This window comes from Nymphalis io, chromosome 22 (assembly GCF_905147045.1).
Source record: "Nymphalis io chromosome 22, ilAglIoxx1.1, whole genome shotgun sequence".
Classification (NCBI taxonomy): domain Eukaryota; kingdom Metazoa; phylum Arthropoda; class Insecta; order Lepidoptera; family Nymphalidae; genus Nymphalis; species Nymphalis io.
Window position 1 is genome coordinate 4,615,618 of NC_065909.1, and position 26,349 is coordinate 4,641,966.

The following is a 26,349-nucleotide window of genomic DNA, read 5'->3' on the forward strand; positions in this document are numbered from 1 at the left end:
CGGCTGGAAGAGATCTGAAAGCGGGTGCGAGCGAGAAAGAGCACGCAAGCGGAGCCGGTCGGCTCCTTTTATTACTTCACACGAAGCGCGTTCAGGCATTTTTAATGACAAAAAAGGTGCAAATGCAAAAATAAACTTTACTACAATCACTCAAAACACTGTTTCCAACGTGATAAAAATCTGCTCTCCTCTCCGAGCCGGTCTGTGTGAACGGACCCTCACGCGGTAATGTGGTCGTGGCAGTAAGCGCATGAAATTAATGTGTTAGTTACTTTGATAAGTGAAAAATAAATTAAACAGAAGTCATCATTTTTAATTTAATCCATTTTTTTTAAAACAGAAAAATGGTTATTATTACTTAAACCAATATATATACAAATACATATTTCAATAAAAAACGAATGTTTGAACATTAAAAGTCACTACCCTGAGTGAACAACTGAAATTATTTACATATAGCTCGTGCCACGACTGTGAAACAGGTAGGTTAGGTACGGATCGAGTAGACAACAGTTAAAGTAACAAAAAGGTCCCAATACAGACAGTTAAAAACTTTTAATATATTATGTACATATAGTAAAACACAAGTATTACTGTTGTATTTTACAATAACTATAATACATATATTTGTTGGCCTCTACGTCTATGTGCAGGCACTAGGTACAGACTACTTCACTTACCCGATTTAAAAAAAGTCATGCAACAAAGTTTTTATATATGTAACAAAACTTAATCCGTCAATTTACTTATTTACAAAAGTAGAAAGCAAATAATAATATAGCCAAATCAGCTAGGAGACCCTTTTTGAGCTTGTAGTATATATTATTATTTTCATAGGTAGGTGCTTAATATCATATATATTAAACGTCATTTTTAATCATAAATATCTCCAACTCTTAATACTTTTTGTAACGATCCTCAGCCTCCATTTCATTCGATAAATCATTTATGTTAATGTCAATTCGTTTTGATATTTTATCTAAAGGCCTGAAATTTATTTTCCTCTTCACTAGCATGTAAAGAAACTACTCCAGTTCTCTACAGTTATGGCATTAAATTTTCCTCAGCTAATGTAGTTGTAGCATTCCTAGTAACATTTTTGCTTCATAAGTTTTAAATTAAGAAAAAAAAAAAAAAAAAAACAAAATGACAATTCTAATTTCTATGCAAAAGCAAGACACGAGATAGCAAGCACAAACACATTCATTGCGGTTTAGTCACTTTTTGTAATACACTACTAGTACTACAAAGGCAAAAACGTCTCCAAGCTGATTTATCTCTAAGTAGACTTACTATAATTTAAAATTTACTAGTAACTAATATATACATTCACACTAGGTATATTTATATGCACAAAGAATTATTTATCAACCCTGACGTTTAAAAAGAGACTATACAAAAAATATGATATTTTATTAAACACTGCAAGCTTTATAAGTCTTGATACAAAGTTAGAGATTAACACTGTAGGACAAGTTGTCGGAAATATTAAATTACTACTCAGGCATGGTTTCATTAAACGTCACCTGATTTTGTTATATAATGTTTAGTTTAAGTTAATTTAATGACTTGGACAACAACATGAGATCGATTAAACCACACAAACAGATATTATTTAAAATACTTATATATTTCATCTTATAACTAGTCTCAACACGTATATCAAATCACCTATTCAGTTCTGCAGTCAAAGATTTCAATTATATTGTAAGAAATCTAAACAATAAGTTACATTAAGTTCACAGATAGAAATTAAAAATTGTTTGACTTCTGAACCATAAAAATAATATCACAGTTTCAAGGAATTTATATAACTACGAATAACGTGCAAGAATATAAGTTTTACTTTTTTTTCATAACGTTATTAATTACATGACAATGCTTGGCATTATTTTTTTTTATTTTTTTTTAATATCCTGGGACATTTTTCACACACGGCCATCTGATCCCAAATTAAGCTTGTACAGAGCTTGTGTTATGAAAACCAGACAACTGATATACTACTTATACTATTTTTATTTTTGTAAATACATACTTATATAGATAATTACACCCAGACTCAGGACAAACAGACATGTTCATGCACACAAATATCTGTCCTGGATGGGAATCGAAACCACAACCGTCGGCGTGAAAGGCAAGCATCCACCAAACATGCCAACCGGCTCGTCAGCCGGTTCATTCTTCCTTAAAAACAAATGACTTTTTTATTAAAATAAGACCTATTTATACACCAAGAATACAATCCTCTCCCGAAGATTCATCATTATTAGACTGAAATATAATTGGCAAATGACTTGAAACATGATCTTCTACTAATATAGGCACACTGTGTGAAGTTGCCTCATCACAATTATGCTCTTGTTGATTAAGCGCTTGAACTTCTCTCTGACAATTTTCATTATGACTCTTTGCGTTATCAATATTTTCTGATATATTGACTGATGTTCTTCGAATACGCTTAGCTTTTAATGCTAATGGCTCGTCATCGGATTCTGAATCTATGTTAATTTTATCTACTTCTTGTACCAACTTTTTGGATTGTCTGCTTTTTAAATCTATGATGTTAATCTCATTTTTTCTTTTGCTTTTAACTGCTTTAGTAACTTTTTTCGTCTGCTTCTTAGAATCCCCACTATAACGTCGCATGGACAATGTTTTAAAATTGTGTCTTAATATTGATGGGTGAATGGATTTAAATAATTTAATCGGTTTGACTCCACTTTTTAAGAGGTCTCTTTCTATGAAAGTTTGAATACTACTTTCTTCAGACCTCGTTTCTGCACCAGATGTATCGTTGTTATCTTCTCCAGTTAAATCAATTACTGATTTAACTTGTTTCAAATTCTTGGTGGTCATTTGTTTTTTTATAGACACACTTATGGGTACTATGATCCCATTGTCAATATTCATTTTATAAAATTGCCCATTATTTTCGTAAGCATATTTTAAATCTTCAAAAGAATATACAATGAACAATTCCGGACATTTTGTCAATGCTGCTTTAACGAAAGGATTGTTATATATCTTATTATTCATTTCATCGTCTTTATTAGTATATAAATTATCAGGCTCTTTACTTGGTTTTGGTAAGATGGGAATTGGCTTTGGCTGGGGTGGAATTTGATTTATAGAATTTTCAATATTTGTAACAGCAGTATCTTCTAATGATATGCCAGACATTGCCATAAGATCTGATATTATAGTTTTTTTAGGCATATTTGCAGTATCTTTTAAATCTTCTTTTTTGCTGTCGTCTGAAACAACATCCTTTTCTATTAAAACATTCGAGTCATTGGATAGCGTATGTTGTTGTTTATCCTCTTTGGACGATTCTGTGCTTGAGGCATCAATTTTAGGTATATTTTTGTTGTTATTCACAAATTCTTTTATAAGTGAAACGGAAAGAGTTTCACTAGAAGCCATATTTGAAGAGCTATCATCACTTGGATGTTTATCAGCACAAGAAACAGCCTCTTCTATAAAAGAAATATCATTTTCTGGATTACTGGACTTCAAATTATTTGATGGACGAATCTCTTCTTTTTTTTTTAAATTAGTATTATCATCATATGATTCATCTTGTGACGTATAATTTCCGGTTTCATCGTCTGATAAATGAATAATATCACCTATTGTATACGCTTTCGGTAATTTATTAATAGCTCCTAAGTTGAATAGTTGCTGTTGAACCAAATTTAAAATAGTAGGTAAATAATTAATTTGATTTGGACTTAATTCAACCCCAGGATCAATAGAAAGTACCAACTCTTGGTTAGGTAATAAAACTAAATGTACACCACTGGGTATAAGAGTTTGTACATCTGCATTTACTCCGTAGCTGAACATTAGTGGTTTTACAGTTTCAACTAAATGAGTAACGTCAATCATGCTTGTTTTACTTAATGGATGTAATGAGCAAAGTAATATTTTGTTTTTGCCTAAGCATATGGGTTTTGACGATTTTGCTTTCGAGTTTTTATGTAGAACAATGACTTTACCACCATTGTCAGTTGGTAAATTGTCTATATCTATACATGACACGACTGGCGCCACTGGTTGGTGATTTGTTGCTGCACGAACGTTTGTTTTACACTTTGGTCCATTATTTATTGGCTTATCTTTACTTGTAGTTGCATTTTCTAACTGTAGTTCTGGAGTATAATTTTTTGCACAACTTTCGACCTCATTATTAAGATGTGACTTTTCTCTTATCCTAATATCAGAGGTTAGCGCGTTATGTGGGGCAGAATCAAAATTATTTTTCGTATATGTAAATGTCTGCGTCGAATTATTGCTATGTCCTTTGTTATTGAGGGATACGTCGCTAATAACAGCCTGAATAACATGAAGAGAATTAACAACACTTGAGTTGTTGACATTAGCTGCATACCTTTCTTCAAAATCTTTATCGAAATCTGTATTAACACCAATATCGACTTTATTGATTATTTTACTATAATTTTTGCCTATATTTTTTGTTATTTTTTCTGGACTTTCTTTTGTCGTTTTTAATGGTTTTCGAGGCTCATGTAAGTTTTTGGCGTTATGATCACTCTCATCATCTGAAACTAGGTCACAGAATGAAGTCACATTTACAGATTGTTTTTGTCGCCTTCGCAGTAATTGGTCAGTGTAGAGAATGTTACAACAGCAAATACATTTTATTCGTGGGCACATGTGACGTCTCACACGTTGAGTTTTATTTTGCCAAAATAACATCTTTTCGCGTGCCCAACAGCAATGATTGTTTTGACGTTTTGTAACTTTTTTCTTTTTTTTAACAACGTCATTTTTCTCGATCTGACGATCTGAGTTATTCTTCTTCGTTACGCAATTTCTTATCGTTTCCGTGGTAATATCACATTGGTGAATAATATCACTTTGGATTGTTGCTGACTTTTGTTGTTGATGATGCTCTTCGATGACTTTAAGTGAGTTTTCATTATTTTCTGGTTGTGGTTTTTCAACACTTACATTTAAATCATTGCAAGCAGTTTGTTTTATTAAAGCTCCTGGTCCTATACATTTTTTTTCTAATCTATAATATTTTTTTCTATTTGCTATATTCTGTCTTTTTGTGAAATTATAATGGTTTCCGTTACACACGCTTATTATTCTTTCCACTGTATCTGGTGCCAACAGACGGTCATCCGATTTAAAAGTACGATTTGTAGGGGCATTTCTTGAATTCCAAGACACAGAGACTTTTCCTAATTTGTAATTATGATTGATTATTTTCTTTATTTTATTACCAATTCTCATATTTGGGTTATAACCTATTTTTACATTGTTTGATTCACTTCGGTTATCATTACGTAACATTTCTGTTTCCTCAATAATGGTGTCAATAGTGGTGTCGCTATTACTAAAATCATTATTTTTTAATTCAGGCGTAACAACAATAGTCGTATTTTCATTTATATTATTTAGATTTTTCGCGATGTCATTGTTATCAACATCATTGACGGTTAAGAGACTCGGTTCAATCGTTTTATTTCTCTGAACTATTGAAACTGGTGGATTGGTTACGTTTACAGCTTGAAGTGGTGTCACTTCTGCAATTAGTAATCTTTCGTTTTTACGACGTATTTGATCTAATTCAGGAAGATTAATGACTTTATTTCTTTCCACAGTACACACTTCCGGAATAAATTCGTTTTTTGTTATTCGGTTTAATTTTGATGTAAGTTGATTATCTATCGAATCTTGGACGTTAAAATTTAGACTCTGACCCGGTAACTCTGATGGTAGAACAGTTTTTTCTACAGTATTTATTATTTCTGAACTTTTGGCTTCCAAGAAAAAACATTTTTCTAAATATAAAGAATTATTAACAAGTTTCGCCTCAAATGCTTTATGAACATCGATAGTCAAAGGTTTACACATTTTAAGTAATTGTCTATTACGTTGCGAACTAAAAAACCCGGCTGTCAATCTTTTCAATCGCGTATTGAAGTCTGGATTTTTGCATAGCTGTATTGGATTATATGTTACACCTCTCGGCTTTCGAAACAACCAGCTAGTAGATTTTACCAATTCATATTCATTTTCTGTGCTACATTCCGACACATCCTCCCTTATTACATTAATTTCTGGCACGTCACGGCTTTCTTTAGTAATTGTATCCATTTTGACTGATTTTTTATCAACTGGTTTGCTTTCAACAGCAGCGTTTTCTATAACACGTCTATCTTTCACCGTCGTATAATCAATAAATCGAAACACATCCATAAGGTCAAGTTTCGTTGTATAAACTACCGGATTAAGTAGAAGTTTAAGGTCAATTTTAGGAGTTTCGTTTTCATCGTTGTTCGTTGAAATATAATCAGCTGCTTCAAGGCTTACCTTTAGATCTGAAATAAAATCATCATCAGTAATCAGCAAAATTGAAAATGTTTGTAATACAATGTGTAAGAAAACCTGTCCAACCCGAAAGGGCATATAGTTAGGTTACAGACATTACTTAGATAAAAATCAAATATTAATTAATATAAAAATATTATTGTATATTAAAATGCACGTTTTTGTGCCCTAATTCCTCAACAACGAGGAATTTTTGAAAGGCGACAGCATCGTCAGGCGGCACCTTTGAGTGACTTTGAAATACCGCTGGCACGTGTAAGAGCGTGCTCACACTAAGCTCAGCGACTCACGGTGCGGAATTTTGTCTGCCGACTAAAATAAAAAGAGCCACAGATCACCCATCTCTCTCAGTAAGCGGTCTGAGCCACTCGGACACTAACGCGTAATTTATTTATTTAATAACCTTTTCAATAATTCATTATATTTATACAAGTTGTTTAAAACTTACTAGAATTTACCTAGACCTTGCAATAAGTTACTTTATTTATTTTATTACTTTTTATTCACACAAATTTTCCGATGGTCGTTTCGTAGCTGTGCTTGTATTTCGCGATATGTCGTTTTCTAATCAAGAGTATTTCAATGTTTTAATGTGTCTGGTTAGGAGTGACTCTTGACCAAATTCAACAAATGATCAAATCGGACACAAACGACCTCAACTCGACACATCAAAAAATCTCTTTTCAAAGCTGCAAAAAAAATATCAGTTTCTTACTACTGTAACCAAACGATTAACAACAGGTGATCAACTGAGGTCATGACCTCATGACCTAACCTTCTCGCTAACCGATAGCACCTAGCGAATACCTAGCGAGCACTGTCGCCCGTGCCTGTGTTATCATGTGATTTTCGTCATTTAATTAAATTACATTTTCATTTTATTACGTGTAATTTTTTAATTCTTATTTTAAAAATGATTACATAAATAGAACCGGCTCAAGATACGTAATGACCACGTCACGGGTCGGACAGGGTTTTATTTACACTGGATATATTATTTAACATAAAGTTAAATCAAATGTCCGTCCAAAAAAGTTAATTTTGTTATGGACATTATTTCTGATACCTGTGTGTTCTTCTTCATCTATATATTCAATTCCATCGTCTTCTAGTTCAAGGCCGTCTATTAAATGCAAATCGTGTGAGACGTCATTGTATAAAGTCGATTGTTGTATCAGTTTAGGGTCTACCGCAATTTCTTCGTCTTCAGATTTATCTTCTATTGTGATATCTATACTTGATTGTTCAAAATTACTCGTAGGCGATGTTACGGTATAAGATTTAATTCGAGAAACTTCATCAGCAATCTTATCTAAGGTATTGTTAATTTCGTTTGTAGTTTCACAATTTCCATCGTCGGTTTCTAGTATTCGAGCTGTACTTGTTATACTTGTAATTTTGGGCATCACGATTTCAAAATCATCCCCCTTTACTTGTTGGGTAATTATATCGTCGTCATCGACAATTAGATCAATTTTATCTTCTACATGATCGCTAAACTCCTCATCATAGTTGCTTTGATCAACATCAATAACGTCAGAAGTATGTGGTACTACATTTTCGTTTGATTCTAGTGGTATATGCGTTGATTCGAGTTTGTTAACTTCGTCTTCGTCACATATTGATTCTGTTTTGACTACATTCAAACTGTCATTACTGTCTGCGGCATTGGGGTCTACACTACCATGCTCTTCATTTAGACTTTCATTATTTTTAACATTTAAATCTTTCGCGTCTTCATCAGAGTCTACTCGTAAGTCAATTGTTTCAACATGAGGTTCTATTAGTAAAATATCTGGTTCATTTGCTGAAATAAATACATTTTTTTTTAATTATATTATTATTAATTAAACAAATCGATTGGATATGAATTGTTTACCTGTTTTCTGCGAATTTTTCTTCTTTGACAGAAGTAGACGTTCCTGAAATATTCAATAGATATATAATTAAATGTTCAAATGAAATAATATCGACATTTCTAGTAATGATACCAATTACTTACAAAATCGTTTAGTAAGGAAACTTTCTTATCATCTATTAGCTGCTGCCAAGTTGGAAATGGATCTGTGACAATTGGCAGGAATCTAAAATAAAATTTATATTCATGACATTATTATGCTTTGTATTCCTTATTTTATATACTAGAAATATATACTTATTTCTTAAATTTGTATTCGAAAAATAAGTAAATTAAATTTTATAAAATGTATTTTTCGAAACATAATGAATGCATTTTTCTCATGACCCCATAATGTTAATAAACATCACTAACAATTACCCAGACTTCAAGATATATTTTGGGTCAAGTACTAACGTTTCTATTCAAACACTATTTTTCTCTCTGTCATAATTAATTTGACATTTAAAAAAAGAGAGAGAAAGAGAAAAAACATTTACATATGAAGCCGAAAGAGTCCACGATAACATCGCTAAGCTGGCATTTAAAAAATTCTTCCCATATTGACAGTAGTGGACTTACGCTTTAACGATTTCCACGTCCAAATCATTTGGCTTATATTTCTCGGCTCGTTCCAAATTTCTCTCAGCACCACGATATTCAAACCAGAATTTGTAGAATTTGGATCGAACTAATTGCTTCAATTGATACCAACGACGTTGTAGTAACATTTGGGAACATTTGCGCCCTCTAGAATTTATCAATTTATATTTAGAGAATGATATATTTTCTTACTGTCGAAATCGAATCTTAGCGAAACAAAATTTAAATTAGGAAATTATCGTTGCGAAACGGTTGCTTCCAATCTTATACATGATCGCTAAACTCACTCATACGTGCACATATGTGCATACGCATATTAATCAAACGATTCGTCATGAAATAATTAAAATTATAACCACACTACCACAGATACAATTATCCACATATAGGCTCTACCAACTACAGGAGGTACGACCAAATAAACAACTCTGTCATTTAATTGACACGACGCCATTGGTTAAGATCTGGAATAATCTTCAGAAAAATAATATAACTAACCGTTATATTATTTTTCTTTTTCTGTAATATATATAAATGTCAAATTAATTTTACTTCCAACGTTCCGATAACGACTTCGTTGACACTCGATACGCCATATATATATATATATATATATATATATATATATATATATATATGGCGTAGTTTTTGTGAATATATATATATATATATATATATATATATATATATATATATATATATATATTCACAAAAACTGGCGAAGTCGTTATCGGAACGTTGGAAGTAAAATTAAAGTGAATATACATAAGTAGTTTACAATAATAATCAAGAACTGTTTGCGGTGCATAATATAGCTAAGCTATTGGCGAATCGCATGGTATATAAAAATCTAAGTTTTGTTTTTATGTACTTAATCTTCGATTGGAATAAATTATATGTACTTATCGAATAAAAATATCGACTCACCGACTATTATATTCTTTGGTTAAATCATTCCACGCTTTTGTTAGCTGGTCGCCGACCAAATACTCAATTTTATACTTCATTACCAATTGGAAAAGATCTTCAAGGATCTGTGGATCCTTTTTGACATTTTGATTTTTTACGTCCTTTAAGAAAAATAAAGTTGTTATTTTCATATCAGGATGGAATATGAATAATCTGATCATTTTAATTTGCATTACACAAACAACGCCATCATAAGAAATACTTAAAAGTATAAAGTATACCCGTTATTATATAATAAATACAATAAAGGGTAAAGTGACAAGACATTATTAATGTTTGTTAATTGTGTAGCCATTAACTAATAAACAGGCATATAATATAAGGGACAGAAGTTTTTATCAGGCAATCTATCAATTAATATTCTTACTTACAACTACAATTAAAAAGACACCAAGTCTATCTATTACAGTGTTGCCAATCGTACGATTTAAATCGTATACATACAAATTTTTGGAGATGATACGATGTGGATTCATAATAAACCAAAAAAATAATATAAAGTTTAGTTCGTCCTGTCGATTTAAAAAAAGAAACTGTTCTGTATCAGTATACATTTATATTTTTACTAGTCTTAAGAACAGATTTGTGTATTTAAAAAAAATGTTCATAAACAATTTTCATACGCTTGTTTGTACGAGTAGACAATTATTTCAATGCGTATCTTTTTTGTAGAGTTTTCAACAAAATGCTATTTTTATATTATATATATATATGACCAGCCCAGGATTTATGCCTAGACCTACAAACCACGGGCGGTGCCTTAAGGGCCAAGCCAAAGGTAATATACTTAATTTAATTCTAAACGCTTCGGAAATGGGAGGTCTCGAATGTCCCAAAAGTACGATCCCCTAAAATAGTTGGCATCGATGATTTATTAGACTCTGTTACCTGTCCGATGACGTCAACATCTTCATGCACTAAAGTCAGATCAAACAAAAGCCAGTCGGTCACGGACAGCTGTGCAATTTTCGTTACATTTTCATTACGATCATTTGCATCGAATAGTCTCTTCAATTTCTTTATTGTCAATGCTCGCATGCGCGTCCTGAGGGGAAGAAAATATGAATGCATAGTAATAAGAAATAACAAAAATTTAACTAATTAATGTTATGTTAATATAGGTATAATAATATAATAATAATACATGAAACGAAAAGCGTTGATTTTAAAATTGTATCAAATTATACGTTACCGATTTTGAATGCTGTATTATTTCTATGGTCGATATATATTTTACTAATAAATTTAATTGGTAGTAGAGCTTAGTGCAAGCCCGTCTTGGTAGGTACCATCCACTCATTATATATTCTACTACAAGCAGCAATAACTAGTAATGTACATAACATTCATCCGGTTTCATGGCCATTAAAATTTTATTAGACTAAAATCGATTACACATATTATATATTGAACTTAAAAGTTTTCAATTTAATATATTTTCGAACGTGTTCGCGTGTTTTCAATGTAGTTCCTTACCAAAGTAATTTACAATCACAGGATGTTTCCTTCTTCAGTACCTCCCATATCTCCGCCTCGGGTTTCTTCTCCTCCAACATCAACCTCGCTATCGCCCTTATCATTCGCCTTTTGAATTTATCTAATTCATTAAATTTAACGTGTTGATTTCCATCATCGGTTACATTTTTAGGTTTTGTATCATTTATCTGTTCTACGATTAGTGGATTGTTGTCCTTTGTTGTTCTTAATTGTTGTTGTTGGATATCGCGTTCTGGATTAGAAGGCATTTGTATTTCTACTTCGATACTCTTAGTGTCCATTCTATCGGTTACAGGTTTACTATGTGAGTACATCTCACCTAGTACTATTCTAGTTTCCAGAAATGTTCTTTGCTTGCAAAAATTGATCTTAGAGCGTCCATGTTCATAGGTTACCCCCGCAACTATGGAATAAAAAGAAACTCGATTAACATGTTTTTATAATTTAACTAATTTTACTGACTAGTAAAATGAAACTTACTTAAAGCTATAGTTATATTTTACTGTTTCTTTTTTAAAATTATGAAAACAAATGAAATTCACAAATTTTACTGGTGGTAGAGCTTTCTGTAAGCTCGTCTGGGTAGGTACCACCCACTCATCAGATATTCTACCGCAAAACAGCAGTAACTGGTACTGTTGTGTTCCGGTTTGAAGGGTGAGTGAGCCTGTGTAATTACAGGCACATGGGACATGACATCTTAGTAACCAAGTTTGGTGGCGCATTGGTGATGTAAGCGATGGTTAACATTTCTTATAATGCCAATGTCTAAGGGCGTTGGAGACCACTCACCATCAGGTGGCCTAAATGTTCGTCCACCTTCCTAATCTATAAAAAAAAGTATTCTTATGAATTATTTACATTAAGGTTTTAAGTAAATATATTCAAATACAAAAAATATAATAGCTACTGATATAATCATGGCCGCCTATAATGGTAGCAGCATTTCCACTTTGAATCGCAATCCGATTGTCTCTCTTTACATTACTTAACATAATAGATATATTATTATACTGTTATTAATCTTGATGAGCTGAATGCAGGTTGTACCTATTAATCTTGTCCTAAGGTCACGAGCCTCTTATTTCGTTATTTGGTTTGAAAAAATACACAACTATTAAAAAGTCCACATCAATGATTTCAAAATAGGTCAAACAATAGATACTTTTTCGTGACGTTGAGATAAGAAGATAGATTAATATATATAGGGGTATACGAGAGTCGCTAAGCTTCCTGATGCCTGAGCTGATGATATATCGAGCCCTAAACATGAACGAATCATAGATCCTATACAAATAGATTTTTTAAACAGTTAAAGAGGCTCATCATCATATAATAAATAGAGATATATAATTGAAATGGCTGACACGTGCTGACAAATGGTTGGGGACGTGGTAATTGAAAAGAAAGAAATTTTATATTTATATAAAGGAAAAATGAAGTAATTTATTACTATGCTTGTGCTGAATGTTATATAGAAGAATTATAGCATTAAGCTCAAACGTTATCGTTATCTATTTAAGCACATGACCACCAGCTTGACGGGAATGACCTTAGACATCTAATTTTTTTTTTATTTCAAATATTTGACTAAATAAATAATCAATCAATATACAGGTTAAAAATATTTAAGCTGTATAATTGTTTTAAATACTTTTATTCACTTGGAAATGCTTGTTTGTATATTTAAAATCTTACAAACTAAATTAGTACCTCTACCACATACATATAGGTTATGTTCCCAAGAAAGTTTTCCGTTGAGCATGACCTGGTTGTATAAATAAACATCAAGCCGGAAAAACTCGCGACAAACTTCTATACCATATATAGTTGTATTCAATAACAAAAATATTGGTTTTATTTACCTCAAAGTTTATTAACTCTTTTTCAGAACATTTAATTAAATGCTTGTTTTAAAAGCCGAGATGGTCAATTAACTCTTTTTCAGAACATTTAATTAAATGCTTGTTTTAAAAGCCGAGATGGTCATGTGTATTCTACCAACCCGCATTGAAGCACCGTGGTGGAATAAGCTCCAAAACCTTGTCCTCAAAAGGGAGAGGAGGCCTTAGCCCAGCAGTGGGACATTAACAGGCTGTTACTGTACTGTTGTTTTAATTTTTTTAATAGTCATTTATTATTAATTATGTAACAGTAGCAAAATCATTCAGCCTAGCAATGTGCTCCAATAATAATAATTGTTATTTTTTTTAATAGAAGTTTATTATTATGCAATATTTAATAAAGAGCCATTCATACAAGTAGACACTAGGGGGAAAGATGGCTTAATAAATGATAGGATGTGACGAGAGAAGCGACAAGGAGGGGCAGGAACTTAAAATCAATAAACGTCAATTTATAAAAACAAATAAAAACATCCAGTATACACAAAAGTACGAATTGTGTGATATCATAACAAAGGACCCGTGTTTGCGAGAAAGAGTCAATTGTATCTTATATCTCCTTACGTCATTTAATTCAGAAACGTCGGCAACCTTTTAAATTTTTCGCGCGTAAAAATAACGCTTTAATATTCCATGACTTCAAAAGTTGAGAGCAACTGACGTAGTAACAATTGGAAATTAAATACTTACTTTAAACACCGCACGCCGCGTGTTTTAAGCGTTTTTTTTTAAATATCTCGTAATAATTCCCGCAATAAATCAAAATCACAAAACCGAAATAAAAAACCCGCCTAGTATATAGTAACTATAAGTAATTTTGATTCTAATGTAATTTGTTAAAACTTAACTACAACGCCATCTATCGGATTCTGTCGTAGCTATAAAGTAAAAGCCATCCCTCGACAAAACAAATATAATTAAAGCTACAGATTAAATAGAATCAATTGTCAACAGAACATTTTTTTAAAATTTATCATGGAATTATAATATCTTATATGAATCCGTTTATATGATTTTCACGAAACACGATATTTATATCACAATAACTACAATACTCTTAACTCTTGAGATATGACGGATTTTTTAATCTAGCCATCTAAACCGGATATATCCGGTATTCATATACATAATTAAAATCCTGTAACCATCAGTACTTGCGTATTATTGTCATTATATATTGATTACTAGCCGTTCTGCGCGGTTACGGTCAAACGTTATTGCGCCGTGCCCGTGAACCGAGCGTGATGTTACTCGTAAATATGATCCACTAGTTTTTGTCCACCTCACACGCGTGCGAGGTGGCACGTGTTTTTTTTTTTTTTTTGATGGAATAGGAAGGTGGACGAGCATATGGGCCACCTGATGGTAAGTGGTCACCAAACGCCCTTAGACATTGGCATTGTAAGAAATGTCAACCATCGCTTATAGTCAATGCGCTACCAACCTTGGGAACTAAGATTTTATGTCCCTTGTGCCTGTAATTACACTGGCTCACTCACCCTTCAAACCGGAACACAACAATATCAAGTATTGCTGTTTTGCGGTAGAATATCTGATGAGTGGGTGGTACCTACCCAGACGAGCTTGCACAAAGCCCTACCACCAGTAAAGGTTAGGTATCTTTGTCCTTTTCTGTACACCCGATGAGGTGTATACAAAATTGTATATTTTTATTGTATAATTGTGAAAGCGTAACAAACAAACAAATACACAAAGTCATTTCAGGATGATGATGATGATGGATTAAGCCGCGACTGGATGATGATGAGCATTTTTAGTTCACGGTGTGCTTTCAAATCTTCATGTTGTTGAGATATTAAAGCATTTTTTATTAATTAAATTTTATTTTTCAAAATCACCGGATATTCCAAACAAAAACATAATATAAGTAACGAAAACCTTTATCATTAAATGGACTGTCTAACGCAAAAATATTCTTTCGAATCTGACTGTTAGATATTGAGATGAGCGCGATCAAACCGACAAAGTATAACTTTATATATTCGCAGAGATTTTGTTAATAATGTGTGTGTGTGTGTGTGTGTGTGTGTGTGTGTGTGTGTGTGTGTGTGTGGGTGTGTGTGTGTGTGCGTGTGTGTGTGTCTGTGTGAGTGTGTTTCTTACATCAATAAATATATACATGTATAATTAGTGACCGTTGTCTCTTTTTCATCCGATGAGACGGCAATCAGACACGACCGGAGACAGATGAGACGTAGGACACACGGCTTTACACATATATTGGGTGACTTTTTACAGCCGCCACCGCCGGGTCTTTGAAGAAGCTGATACCGCCTTTCGGCATGAACCGGTGTGTCGGCTTAACAACGAGAAATTTGTACGAACGAAAAGTAATAAAATAAATAAAATAACTTATTTCCAAGGTTGTGATAGTTTAGGGCAGTGTCACATGGCGCACAGTGTCATTTTCAAGTGTGTTTTTATTTTAATTTCACTGTCAGCGGCAGACATTACGCGCGAAAATAATTCAATCAGCAGTTTTATTTATAAAATGGTTCGATAGTTTTTTTTATTTTCTTTTGACTTTAAGAGGCACACAATCACACTTCTCGGACAACCAATTAAGTAGGTATGTGGACGTTTCTTATCTATAGTACAGTCTCCTCGAATTGTCAATTCGTGGCTCGGACCGCTTACTGAGAGTTGGATGATTTGTGGCTTTTTTATTTTAGTCGGCAGACAATACACCGCAGCGGTCGACTCTGAGCTTAGTGTGCACACGCCCTTACGCGTGCCAGCGGTATTTCAAAATTGCGGTACATTATTTTAAGTTTTTTTAGATACTTATTAAATAAATTAATCAATATCGTACCTGCTATGATACGAACCCGAGACCTTATAATCTGCAGTTGAAAAAGCGACCTAATAAATCAATGAGTCAATTAAAATAAAAGTCTAGAATACATAAGGTACTTATATAACATTTATAACAAAATATTTAAAAAAAAGTGTTTAAATATTCACGGTAACAAACGCGACCTTGGTTCGTAATTATAATCGTATATCAAATATAGAAAACGTGTTATAATAATATTATTTAATCCTGTTAAGTCATAATGACGTCATATTCGTTCGGGAACTGTTCAAAAATATATTTTTAATTTGATTTAACATTTTAATAATGTGAAAAAATATGAAAACCGTTTTATTAATAATACTTAATACAGATGGAATTATAAACCTTAATCGATACAGTTAAAGAAAATTATTTTATAGTGATGCATTTTTAAAGCTATTCCGGTTGGGATCCATTCATAGATTTTTAAAATTTTTACGTTCATTTTTACTTTTTTTTTTTATTTTACTTTTGTTGTTTCTAAACTGGTATCTTATAACTATTATTCAAGTTTAAAATGCATTTAAAAATAGAACTGATTTTAAAGAAGACATACCAGCAATGACAAAACAGTCACTAACTAAAAGCCAACCAATTAATGTGTTATGTTTTTCAAAATACATATATATATATATATATATATATATATATATATATATATATATATATATATAATCAAATAAATATACAGAAATATAGAACACTTGATACCAGAACTTGCAGCGCAATTTAGTAAAGATTTTTAGTATATAACAATAACATATACAATAGCTGCGCTTTGCAGTTTCACCCAAGACTGTTATCTTGTATTTGTAATTATAATAATTTAAGGCTAAAATAAAATTTATATAACTAAATTCTAAACTTCCATATTTACATAATTACTAAACATGAGACAACATTGAATCTGTATTTATTATGTACATATATATGAATGTAATGTAATGTCGTTACGCAACGATTATAAAAGAATTATTTATAGAAAATTATACATTGGTTGGTATGTCACTGTGTTGCCACGGTAGCATGCAAAAGCGATCCCGTGGCGCTCCTCGTTAAGACGGAAAGGGTACCGCTGGTTTTTTAGTGGGTATTCCGATGTTCGGGGCGCACTCGGCGCCTTGGACACCGGTGAGTCCCACATACCCCCGCACTGTTCCCGTGGGGGAAACGCGTAATGCATTTTTCCAGCGTTAAAAAAATGGTATGTCACTGTGTAATGGGAATTACGAACCGAATAATAATTCAGATTAATATATATATATATATATATATATATATATATATATATTTGGAAAAAAAAATCTCAGGTATAACCTAAATTTTAATTTACCGTCAAAAGCGCTTGTTTTTTTACATTTTTTTTATAGGATAGGAAGGCGGACGATCATATGGGCCACCTGATAGTAAGTGGTCACGAACGCCCATAGACATTGGCATTGTAAGAAATGTTAACCATCGCTTACATCACCAATGCGCTACCAAGCTTGGGAACTAAGATGTTATGTCATTTGTGCCTGTAATTGCACTGGCTCGCTCACCCTTCAAACCGGAACAGAACAATACCAAGCACTGCTGTTTTGCGGTAGAATATCTGATGAGTGGGTCTTACCTACCCAGACGAACTTGCACAAAGCTCGACCACCAGTGAACGTATATACATATATAGTAACTATTTCTAACAATAAATATGGACAGCGTACTAGCGCTTACATGATTCCTCGTTTAATAAATATCTCAGATAATAGAACAAGACGAGAAATAACCATTAAGAATATTAAATATCAGTTGAAGATGTATTATTTAAAACAAATACAGCGTTTATTGTGTGTAAATCCATAAATAGGCACTCAAGATAAACTTTCGTCGTTTTTGTAGTGCCATCATTTAATTGTTATTTTGTTGTTTATATTGTTAAATAAATAAATCTAGACTCTGGACGACAAATTTTTTACGAATATAAATAGCAATTAAAAATTAAGACAATTAAAAATACAATTATTTCGATAGCTTAGTAAGAAATTTTGTTGTTTTGCGTTATTTTAAATGTTTACACGTGATTTACATAACCAAAATACAACAAAAGTAGAGCAACAGCCTGTACATGTCCCACTGCTGGCCTAAGGGCTCTTCTCCTTTAGAGGAAAAGGTTTCGAGCTTATTACACCACGCTGCTACGATGAACGTTGGTGGATTGACGGGTAGCCGATTTTCATTCGACACGTGTACGTTAGGTGAATAATAATAATATAACATATATAAATAATGTCATTGAACCCGTAATAGTCGGTTAAAACTCGCGTGTTCTAACCACTCCGCTATGCCGGATTATTTTTTAATGTAAACATCAAAAAATTGTTTAACGATCTGCCAAATGAATATTGTTTAAGATTCAGTTTATATCCATTAGTTATATTATAATACCATAAACAAGCCGAACATTCGAATAATATTATCCAACATAAAACTAATATTCGACTTCTCCTTTAGTAATTATATAACTGACACACTCATATAAAAAGTCAGATATAAAAAAAAAATGTTATCATAATGTTGCTAGACAGAAATAAATAAACGACTTTGCGACTAAATAGACTTAGGGTCCGTTCACACAGACCGGCTCGGAGAGCATCGGCCTGCTTTTTTCTTTTCACACAGACCGGGTCGTATACGCTTGGAATTGGCCGGAGCGGAGCCGCCAACTATTTCACATCGACCGGCTGGAAGAGATCTGAAAGCGGGTGCGAGCGAGAAAGAGCACGCAAGCGGAGCCGGTCGGCTCCTTTTATTACTTCACACGAAGCGCGTTCAGGCATTTTTAATGACAAAAAAGGTGCAAATGCAAAAATAAACTTTACTACAATCACTCAAAACACTGTTTCCAACGTGATAAAAATCTGCTCTCCTCTCCGAGCCGGTCTGTGTGAACGGACCCTTAGCGGTAGAACTTTGTGCGAGCTCGTCTGGGTAGCTCATCAGATATCATACCGCAAAAAGCAATACTTAATGTTGTTGTGTTCCGATTTGAAGTGTGAGTGAGCCAGTGTAACTACAGGCAGAAAGGACATAACATCTTAGTTCCCAAGGTTGGGTTGAGAGCTTTGATATAATACACAACAATGACTATGGGCGGTGGTAAAAACTTAATATCCGATGACCCACTGCCAGTCCTACCTAATACACTAAAAATTATGCCAATTTTTTTATATGCAATATCAATTTCAAATACAGTAGCACAGATAAAATTATTATTATCATCAAATAATGATTCAGAAACTTCAAGCTAGTGAACCGTAAAATTAACAAATATTGTTTTTAAACGTTAGAAGAGGAATGTCTCCGTTTCCTCGGTATGTCTGTGTGTGCGTGATTTTATCAGAAACGTCACGAACGATTTTTACAATTGTTTTAACGGTGTTATTTACTTATGTATTTATTTAAGTATATACTTATTAAAATTATTAATGCGAAAGTGTTTGCTTGTTACGTTTTTAAGTCTTAACTAGTACCGATGAAGTTAAGCATATACGTCGTAGGATGTACAGAAAAGGACATATGTACATAACACACTACTCCCCTCTCTGCCTTCACATACGGGCGAAGCCAGTAGCGGAAACGAGTAGTATTTAAAAAAAATATGTTTAATACAACTCGATTAATTAAAACAAATATTTATCTTTATTTTTTTATGTTATAATATCTTTATTTTGCTGTTAATAAAAGCTAACTTAGCCTTAAAATTAGACTATCCAATGGTTATCCAAGAATTGTTTTTTAGTATATATAATACGTACTTTTTAAGATAACTATCATAAATGTCAAGACAAATGTATCGGACAAAACAAGTCAAACCCGGGAGATATCCACCGAAAACTGGCAACACTGACTATTTTAAAGTAACAGGGGTGTCAAATCCAATTACAAGATGGACCATTTAATACAACTGGCAAGACAAACGAACCAACTAGCATTAAAATTATCTTAGTTTTGTTTCAAAATGAGATAACAACAGTATAATAAAAACATTAGTAATTCAGTTAAATAAGGAATACATATATGACGATATATTGATCTGATCTGATCTTTAAATTAACATTTGTTTTATTGAATATTAAAGATATTTAATAAAAAATACTAAAATATTTTTAATGAAAAGTTTACCATCTATGAACGCAAGGCTTCATTATTGCAGCCGGTGCCGCCTATATCCGTTATGAAACGCGATTGTTACATTGTCAATCCTATTAAAACTTTGTATTTTATGTTTTTATATCTAATAAATATTAACAATCAAAATGTAACTTAAAATTTGTAGCGCATTATAAATCTTTATAAAAAAAACCCGACTTAAGTTTGTACATTTTCAGTTTAGGCTGTATAATATAAGTCATTGGTTTAGAAATAATTATTAAAAATTATATATATTATTGAATAGAATTATGCATTTAGTAAACGTAATTAGCACATACGGACGGCTCGTTTTCGTTTTAAATATTATATTTAAAAATAAAATTGATTGTATTGAAATCCTTAGCTAATCTGTTCATTGTAATTTAAGATTACAATTATTAAACCTATTCAAAGTTTTCAAGTTATTTCTTTCTTCTTATCTAATATTTATAATCATCACTACTTTGTTCTATGTGTTAAGTTAAATGAGAAAAATAAAAATAACGTTATAGTAAAATTACGTTAAAAATGAATTATATAAAAATACAAAAAATCTAACACATATAATACAGACGGTTTATCATTTAAGCTATCATTATTTATTACACAATAAAAACAAAATGTGCATTTGTAGTTTTTAATTTCATCAAGAAATTGATAATTTATTTTCTAAAAAGATCGTTAAAAGTCGTCGATAAAGTCTGAACGTCTACTCCTTTCCACGTTTTGCTCGCAAGTGTTAAAAATAGATAGGACGAAAATATACGAAACGATAAAAAAAATGGTAAAAAACGCTTTATTATTTTATTGTTTCAAATATGAGCATAGACACTTATAATTTACTGATAGATTAATTAATTTTAAACATGACAACTCTGATATTGCATCCAAGCGTTGTCGGTTTATTGATCTGACAAACTGTAATAAGGTATATTTACTTATTACGTAACTTAGTATTTTATGTAATATTATAATATTATATTATAATAAAACTGTTCGTATTTCATTCACTGTATTGAATACATAATTAAATAATACACATGAATATAAATAATAAATTACTGCTTGAATTGTTATCTAATACCATAATTTATTGGGTTTATTTGAAGGATGATTATTTTATTTAAAATAACAGAAAACGATAAAAAAAGTTCAAAGATAATTTTAATATTATTTATATTATAATATTATACGTTTAAAAATAAATGCTTAAAAAATTAAATAATAAATAAGATTAGTTATTATATATCTAAATATATTTATTTTGACAATAATTTATTATTACTATATTATTGTCAAAATAAACAAGCATAATTTTATTAAAAGAACATTTCTAATTTAAAAAACGCCTATTATTATTATTTATTAAGATTGTTTGAACTAACATTATTTTACATGATTTTATTTAAGTATCTGTAAAATGAATCTATTATCTGCGCAGCCAGTAAAATGAACAGAACGTGTTTTCGCATTGCAACAGACGGACGCTTTTCATGATCAAAGCAATAAATTTATTCTTTTATTTTTTTTCAACTCATTGACGTTTACATGAATAAGATGTATTTTTTAGTGTAATTTAATAATAGTTAATTGATATAAATATAAAATAAAATGATAAGTGACATTGCGCAACGTGACACGTCTTAACACAATGAGCGCTTCTGTGAAAATAAAATCGACCGAGCAACGAAAGACAAACTCCAAATGAATAATAATTACCTATAGCAGCTGCATACAGAAATAAATATATTCCTCGCAAAAGCACATTTCAACACACGAAATAGTTTATATCACTATTTTTTTTTATAATAAATGACACGCCATAACCAAATTTTGTTTCGGATCGAATGAACACTCGGAGCCGCGTTCACTGTGACGTTTGAAAACAAAATGGCGAGGTTAAGCATTTCGTCGGCCGCCGTAGCGTTGTAAAGAAACAACCGCTAGGCGTATGTGAGAGATTCGCTGTTCCTATTTCATTCGCACCTGTGGCATTTATGTGAAGGACTGAGCAATGTGGGGGAAAAGAAAGGGAGAGTGTGACGTCCTATCGATTTCTAAACATTTGTGAGCAAAATCTGGAAATGAGTAGACGTCCAACCATATATCTACGATTTTTTTCTTTTTTTGCTTATTTCAAACGTTACGACGAAGTTACCAAATTTGAGAGTAGTTAGATACTATATTTTTAAGCGTTTTAAATATTTTCATATGAGCGTGGGTAGGTATTTTTTCGCTTATTTTTTAATACGAAATATACCATGGTACCCTACTACATATTTCACGCTTTTTTTTAACACAATGTCGCACTAAGCCTTTAAATTTTACGGTAATCTGCATTTACTAATTGTTTTCGATGTTGATGTTGTTATAAAAAATTTTATAAAATCTTTAATATATTTTACATTAACAGACACATGAAAACTCATAAATAATCTTAAAGTAACGATTATGTGATGTTATAACTGTTTTCGATTAGATTCTATTAAACTTTTTGTTTAATTTTGCAAAAACACATACATGTAGTTAGTTTATTTAATTGTTAATTTTTTTATTTCTTTTATTTAAAGTAAATAATCGGTTTTAAATTATAGTCGCAACGCAATTAACACGAAATAATTTTAGTTATAGACTTTAGTTATAGACGTTAAATTATTACGCACTAAAATCACGGACTTTAGTGCGTAATAATTTAATGGTAGGGGATCGGAAACATTCTATTTTTAGAGCGTACCTAGTTCATAAACTAAAGTGAAATAATTCAGTCAGTCAGTACTGACAGCTCGCGCCTAGCACTCGACTCGATGAAAACGAATAGTTTAGTAATTTATAACAATTAATTTAAATATAATTCATATAAATCGTGTGATATGGGACCCAAACGCGAAATATTTAAGGAAATTATATTGTTTAAATACGTATTGAGAATTTTCTTTTGTAAGACATATATGATACTAGTACCGAGAAGTTTAAAGAAAAATGATAGAATTTGGGTTTCAGAACGTTTTTAAATAATAACTGGCAGTTATTTAGATAATTGATATTTATTATTACCTACGAATTATAACTATATTTTACAAAGCATACAAATGCTTTTCTTGTACTCCCTTCTTGCGTCTAGTTTGTATTGTAAATTATTAAAACATAAAGGAAATGAATTAGAAAAAATGCTTAAAATTGCATATTAATTCATTTTAATACGGATTTGAGTACTTATTTAATTTCCAGCACCCTAACGTTATTGTTTTGTGTGTAATTGAGAATAGTAGGTACTTTTTGAGATGTAAAGAAAAACTTAAGAAAACAAAACTTGCGTTATAACTTGTAATAGCTATATTTATTTAATAATATTTATGCGATGTTTTATAATATTATTAATAAAAAAACTGGTTTAAAAAAACCTTTATTGATACAACGAATACACATAAGCTTGTTTTAACATATAATTGTAATCAAATGAATGTATGTATATAATATATAAATACATAAACATTAAAATAAAAAATACATTTTTTAAATAACAAATGTGCTCAAAACTTTGGAGAGGAGATTATTCCACCACGTTGCTCCAATGCGGGTTGGTAGAATACACATGTGAATTTCAATGAAATTAGACACATGTAGGTTTCCTCACGATGTTTTCCTTCACCATCAAGCATGAGATGAATTATAAAAAAAAGCCGTGATGGCCTAGTGTTTTGAACGCGTGAATCTTAACCGATGATCGTGGGTTCAAGCCCGGGCAACCACCACTGAATATTCATGTGCTTAATTTGTGTTTATAATATTATCACTAAGCGTACGGCGAAAACCATTAGACAATCATAAATTGATCTAAATTTAAAACTTAAATCAAAAATTGTCGTAGTTTGTTATCAAGGAATTGGTTACAGATAATTATTTAAAAAAAAAAACTTAAATACTGTTACTTTTGAAATTATTCTATACAAATGAGAATTAATTCCCGATTATGACGGTATAAAACCTATCGTGGTTCCAGGAATTTTGTGCCTATTCTTAATAGAACACAATATATATATTTAACAATATACTATACATAATTAATATATATACTATACAGAATAAAGAGTTAATGTTGCGGCGCTTCACTATCTATCATCGCGGTGCGGGGACGCGCCTACCAACTTAGCTTCACTTGTCGTCTCGACTCGCGTGCGCGACACACATCAGTTCTTATAATGATTTATAATTAATACAAGTATTCAATTTCCAAAGTCTTCGTTATTTTTACCACCACAAAAGCAGCTATCGAAGCAAACAAAATGGTCCTTCGAGCCGGATCCTTCTTGAAATGTTGGTCTTCGTTTTATCATAGAATTAGGGTTTAAAATTTGCTTTATTTTTATTAAAGGTGCTAAAGTATATGTCCTTGTATGTTCAATATCCTGTACCTTCTTAAACAGTTTCGGCATAGTTGGCATCATTATTCTTCCATTACAATTTGGTAAAACAGTTGTACTCTTCAAATACTTTATAATATTAACGGGTACATTTCTCGCTTTAAGTTTACTTATAAAAGCATCTTCATCCTGTTTACTATTTATATATTCTTTTAACAAAGTCATATGTTTCGATTTATTTTTTAATTGTTGAATATTTTATCAAATGTTTTATATGGTAGTAATGTACACTGCCAGTCTAAACGTCCTTTGGAATCGATTGCGTAACGTTCTATCCCTTCGGTTTTATTTATTTCTATCATTAATGGTCGAATATCTGCTTCGTTTTCATTAGTTTTTGATTTCTGAGCCGGTTGGCGTGGTTGGTAGATACTTGCCTTTCACGTCGAAGGCTGTGGGTTCGATTCCCACCCAGGACCGATATTTGTGTGCATGAACATATCTGTTTGTCCTGAGTCTGGGTGTAATTATCTATATAAGTATGTATTTACAAAAGAAAAGTAGTATATGTAGTATATCAGTTGTCTAGTTTCCATAGCACAAGCTCTGTACTAGCTTAATTTAGGATCAAGTGGCCGTGTGTGAAAAATGTCCCAGGATATTATTATTATTTTATAGGTTTACGAAAATAAAGTGCTCTTCCTATTAGACTATTTTTATCATGTTTTCTAAGGTTGATTGTGTTATCTACTTCAATACATGTGTATTAAAGGAGTTACGATCAATATGTGATTTGGAACAACATTCGCAATTCCCTGGTAGACATGTATACGTCGATTTGAGGAATCGACCGCTGGTATCCGACCATACCTTATCGATATTCATATTTCTATGAAACCAACAGCACGTTGTCAATTTAATTCTTTGTTTGTTGGAATCGATTTTCTTTATAAATTCATTCAATTCAGATGTATTTCGATATTTAAATCTACGTAACTCTGTGATTGTTTTGCTTTCTGAGTTATTGATTTACTGGTGGTAGAGCTTTGTGTAATCTCGTCTGGCTAGGTACCACCCACTCATCAGATATTCTACCGCAAAACAGCAGTACTTGGTTGTTGTGTTCCGGTTTGAAGGGTGAGTGAGCCTTTGTAATTACAGGCACAAGGGACATAATACCTTAGTTCCCAAGGTTGGTGGCGCATTGGTGATGTAAGCGATGGTTAACATTTCTTACAATGCCAATGGGCGTTGGTGACCACTTACCATCAGGTGGCCCATATGCTCGTCCGCCTTCCTATTCTATAAAAAAAATATTACCGTTATCATCAGTAACGAAATATTCTATCAAGTCACGTGAGACTTATTGTAAATGGATAATGAAATATTTTGGTGCACTTCAACTTTTTCTACGGACCTAATTTTCGGATTATAAATGAAAAAACTTTCTTTACAGTAATATAGAGATAGTCTATCGTGTTATTAGACACTTTTGGATCTACGAGTATTTTAGCGTAAACGGATCGATTTAATAAAAATATCTGAAGGAATTAAGATAAAATTAACATATTTTGGTTTAAAATCAACATATTTATGCCTGTTTTTATTATTAAGGATTTGTAATGTAAGTTTTAAACAGTTATTTTTATTCATAGATAAAGGCGATGTTAATTGTTTACAATATTTATTTGGTTTACTTTCACGCATTATTTCTTTCAGCGCATA

The 26,349-nt window shown here is 31.7% G+C and overlaps 1 protein-coding gene across 1 annotated transcript; it reads right to left on the reverse strand.

Moving 5' to 3' along the window:
* Positions 1 to 540: 540 nt before the first annotated feature.
* On the reverse strand, positions 541 to 22,357 carry LOC126777338 (uncharacterized). Its single transcript, XM_050500337.1, has 9 exons — positions 21,983 to 22,357; positions 11,312 to 11,735; positions 10,724 to 10,880; positions 9,794 to 9,936; positions 8,846 to 9,013; positions 8,369 to 8,450; positions 8,246 to 8,288; positions 7,433 to 8,173; positions 541 to 6,356 (listed from the first exon to the last, which is right to left on the reverse strand). The coding sequence occupies exons 2-9, from the start codon at positions 11,644 to 11,646 to the stop codon at positions 2,227 to 2,229; spliced, it is 5,799 nt and encodes a 1,932-aa protein (XP_050356294.1). The 5' UTR covers positions 11,647 to 11,735; positions 21,983 to 22,357; the 3' UTR covers positions 541 to 2,226.
* Positions 22,358 to 26,349: the final 3,992 nt, after the last annotated feature.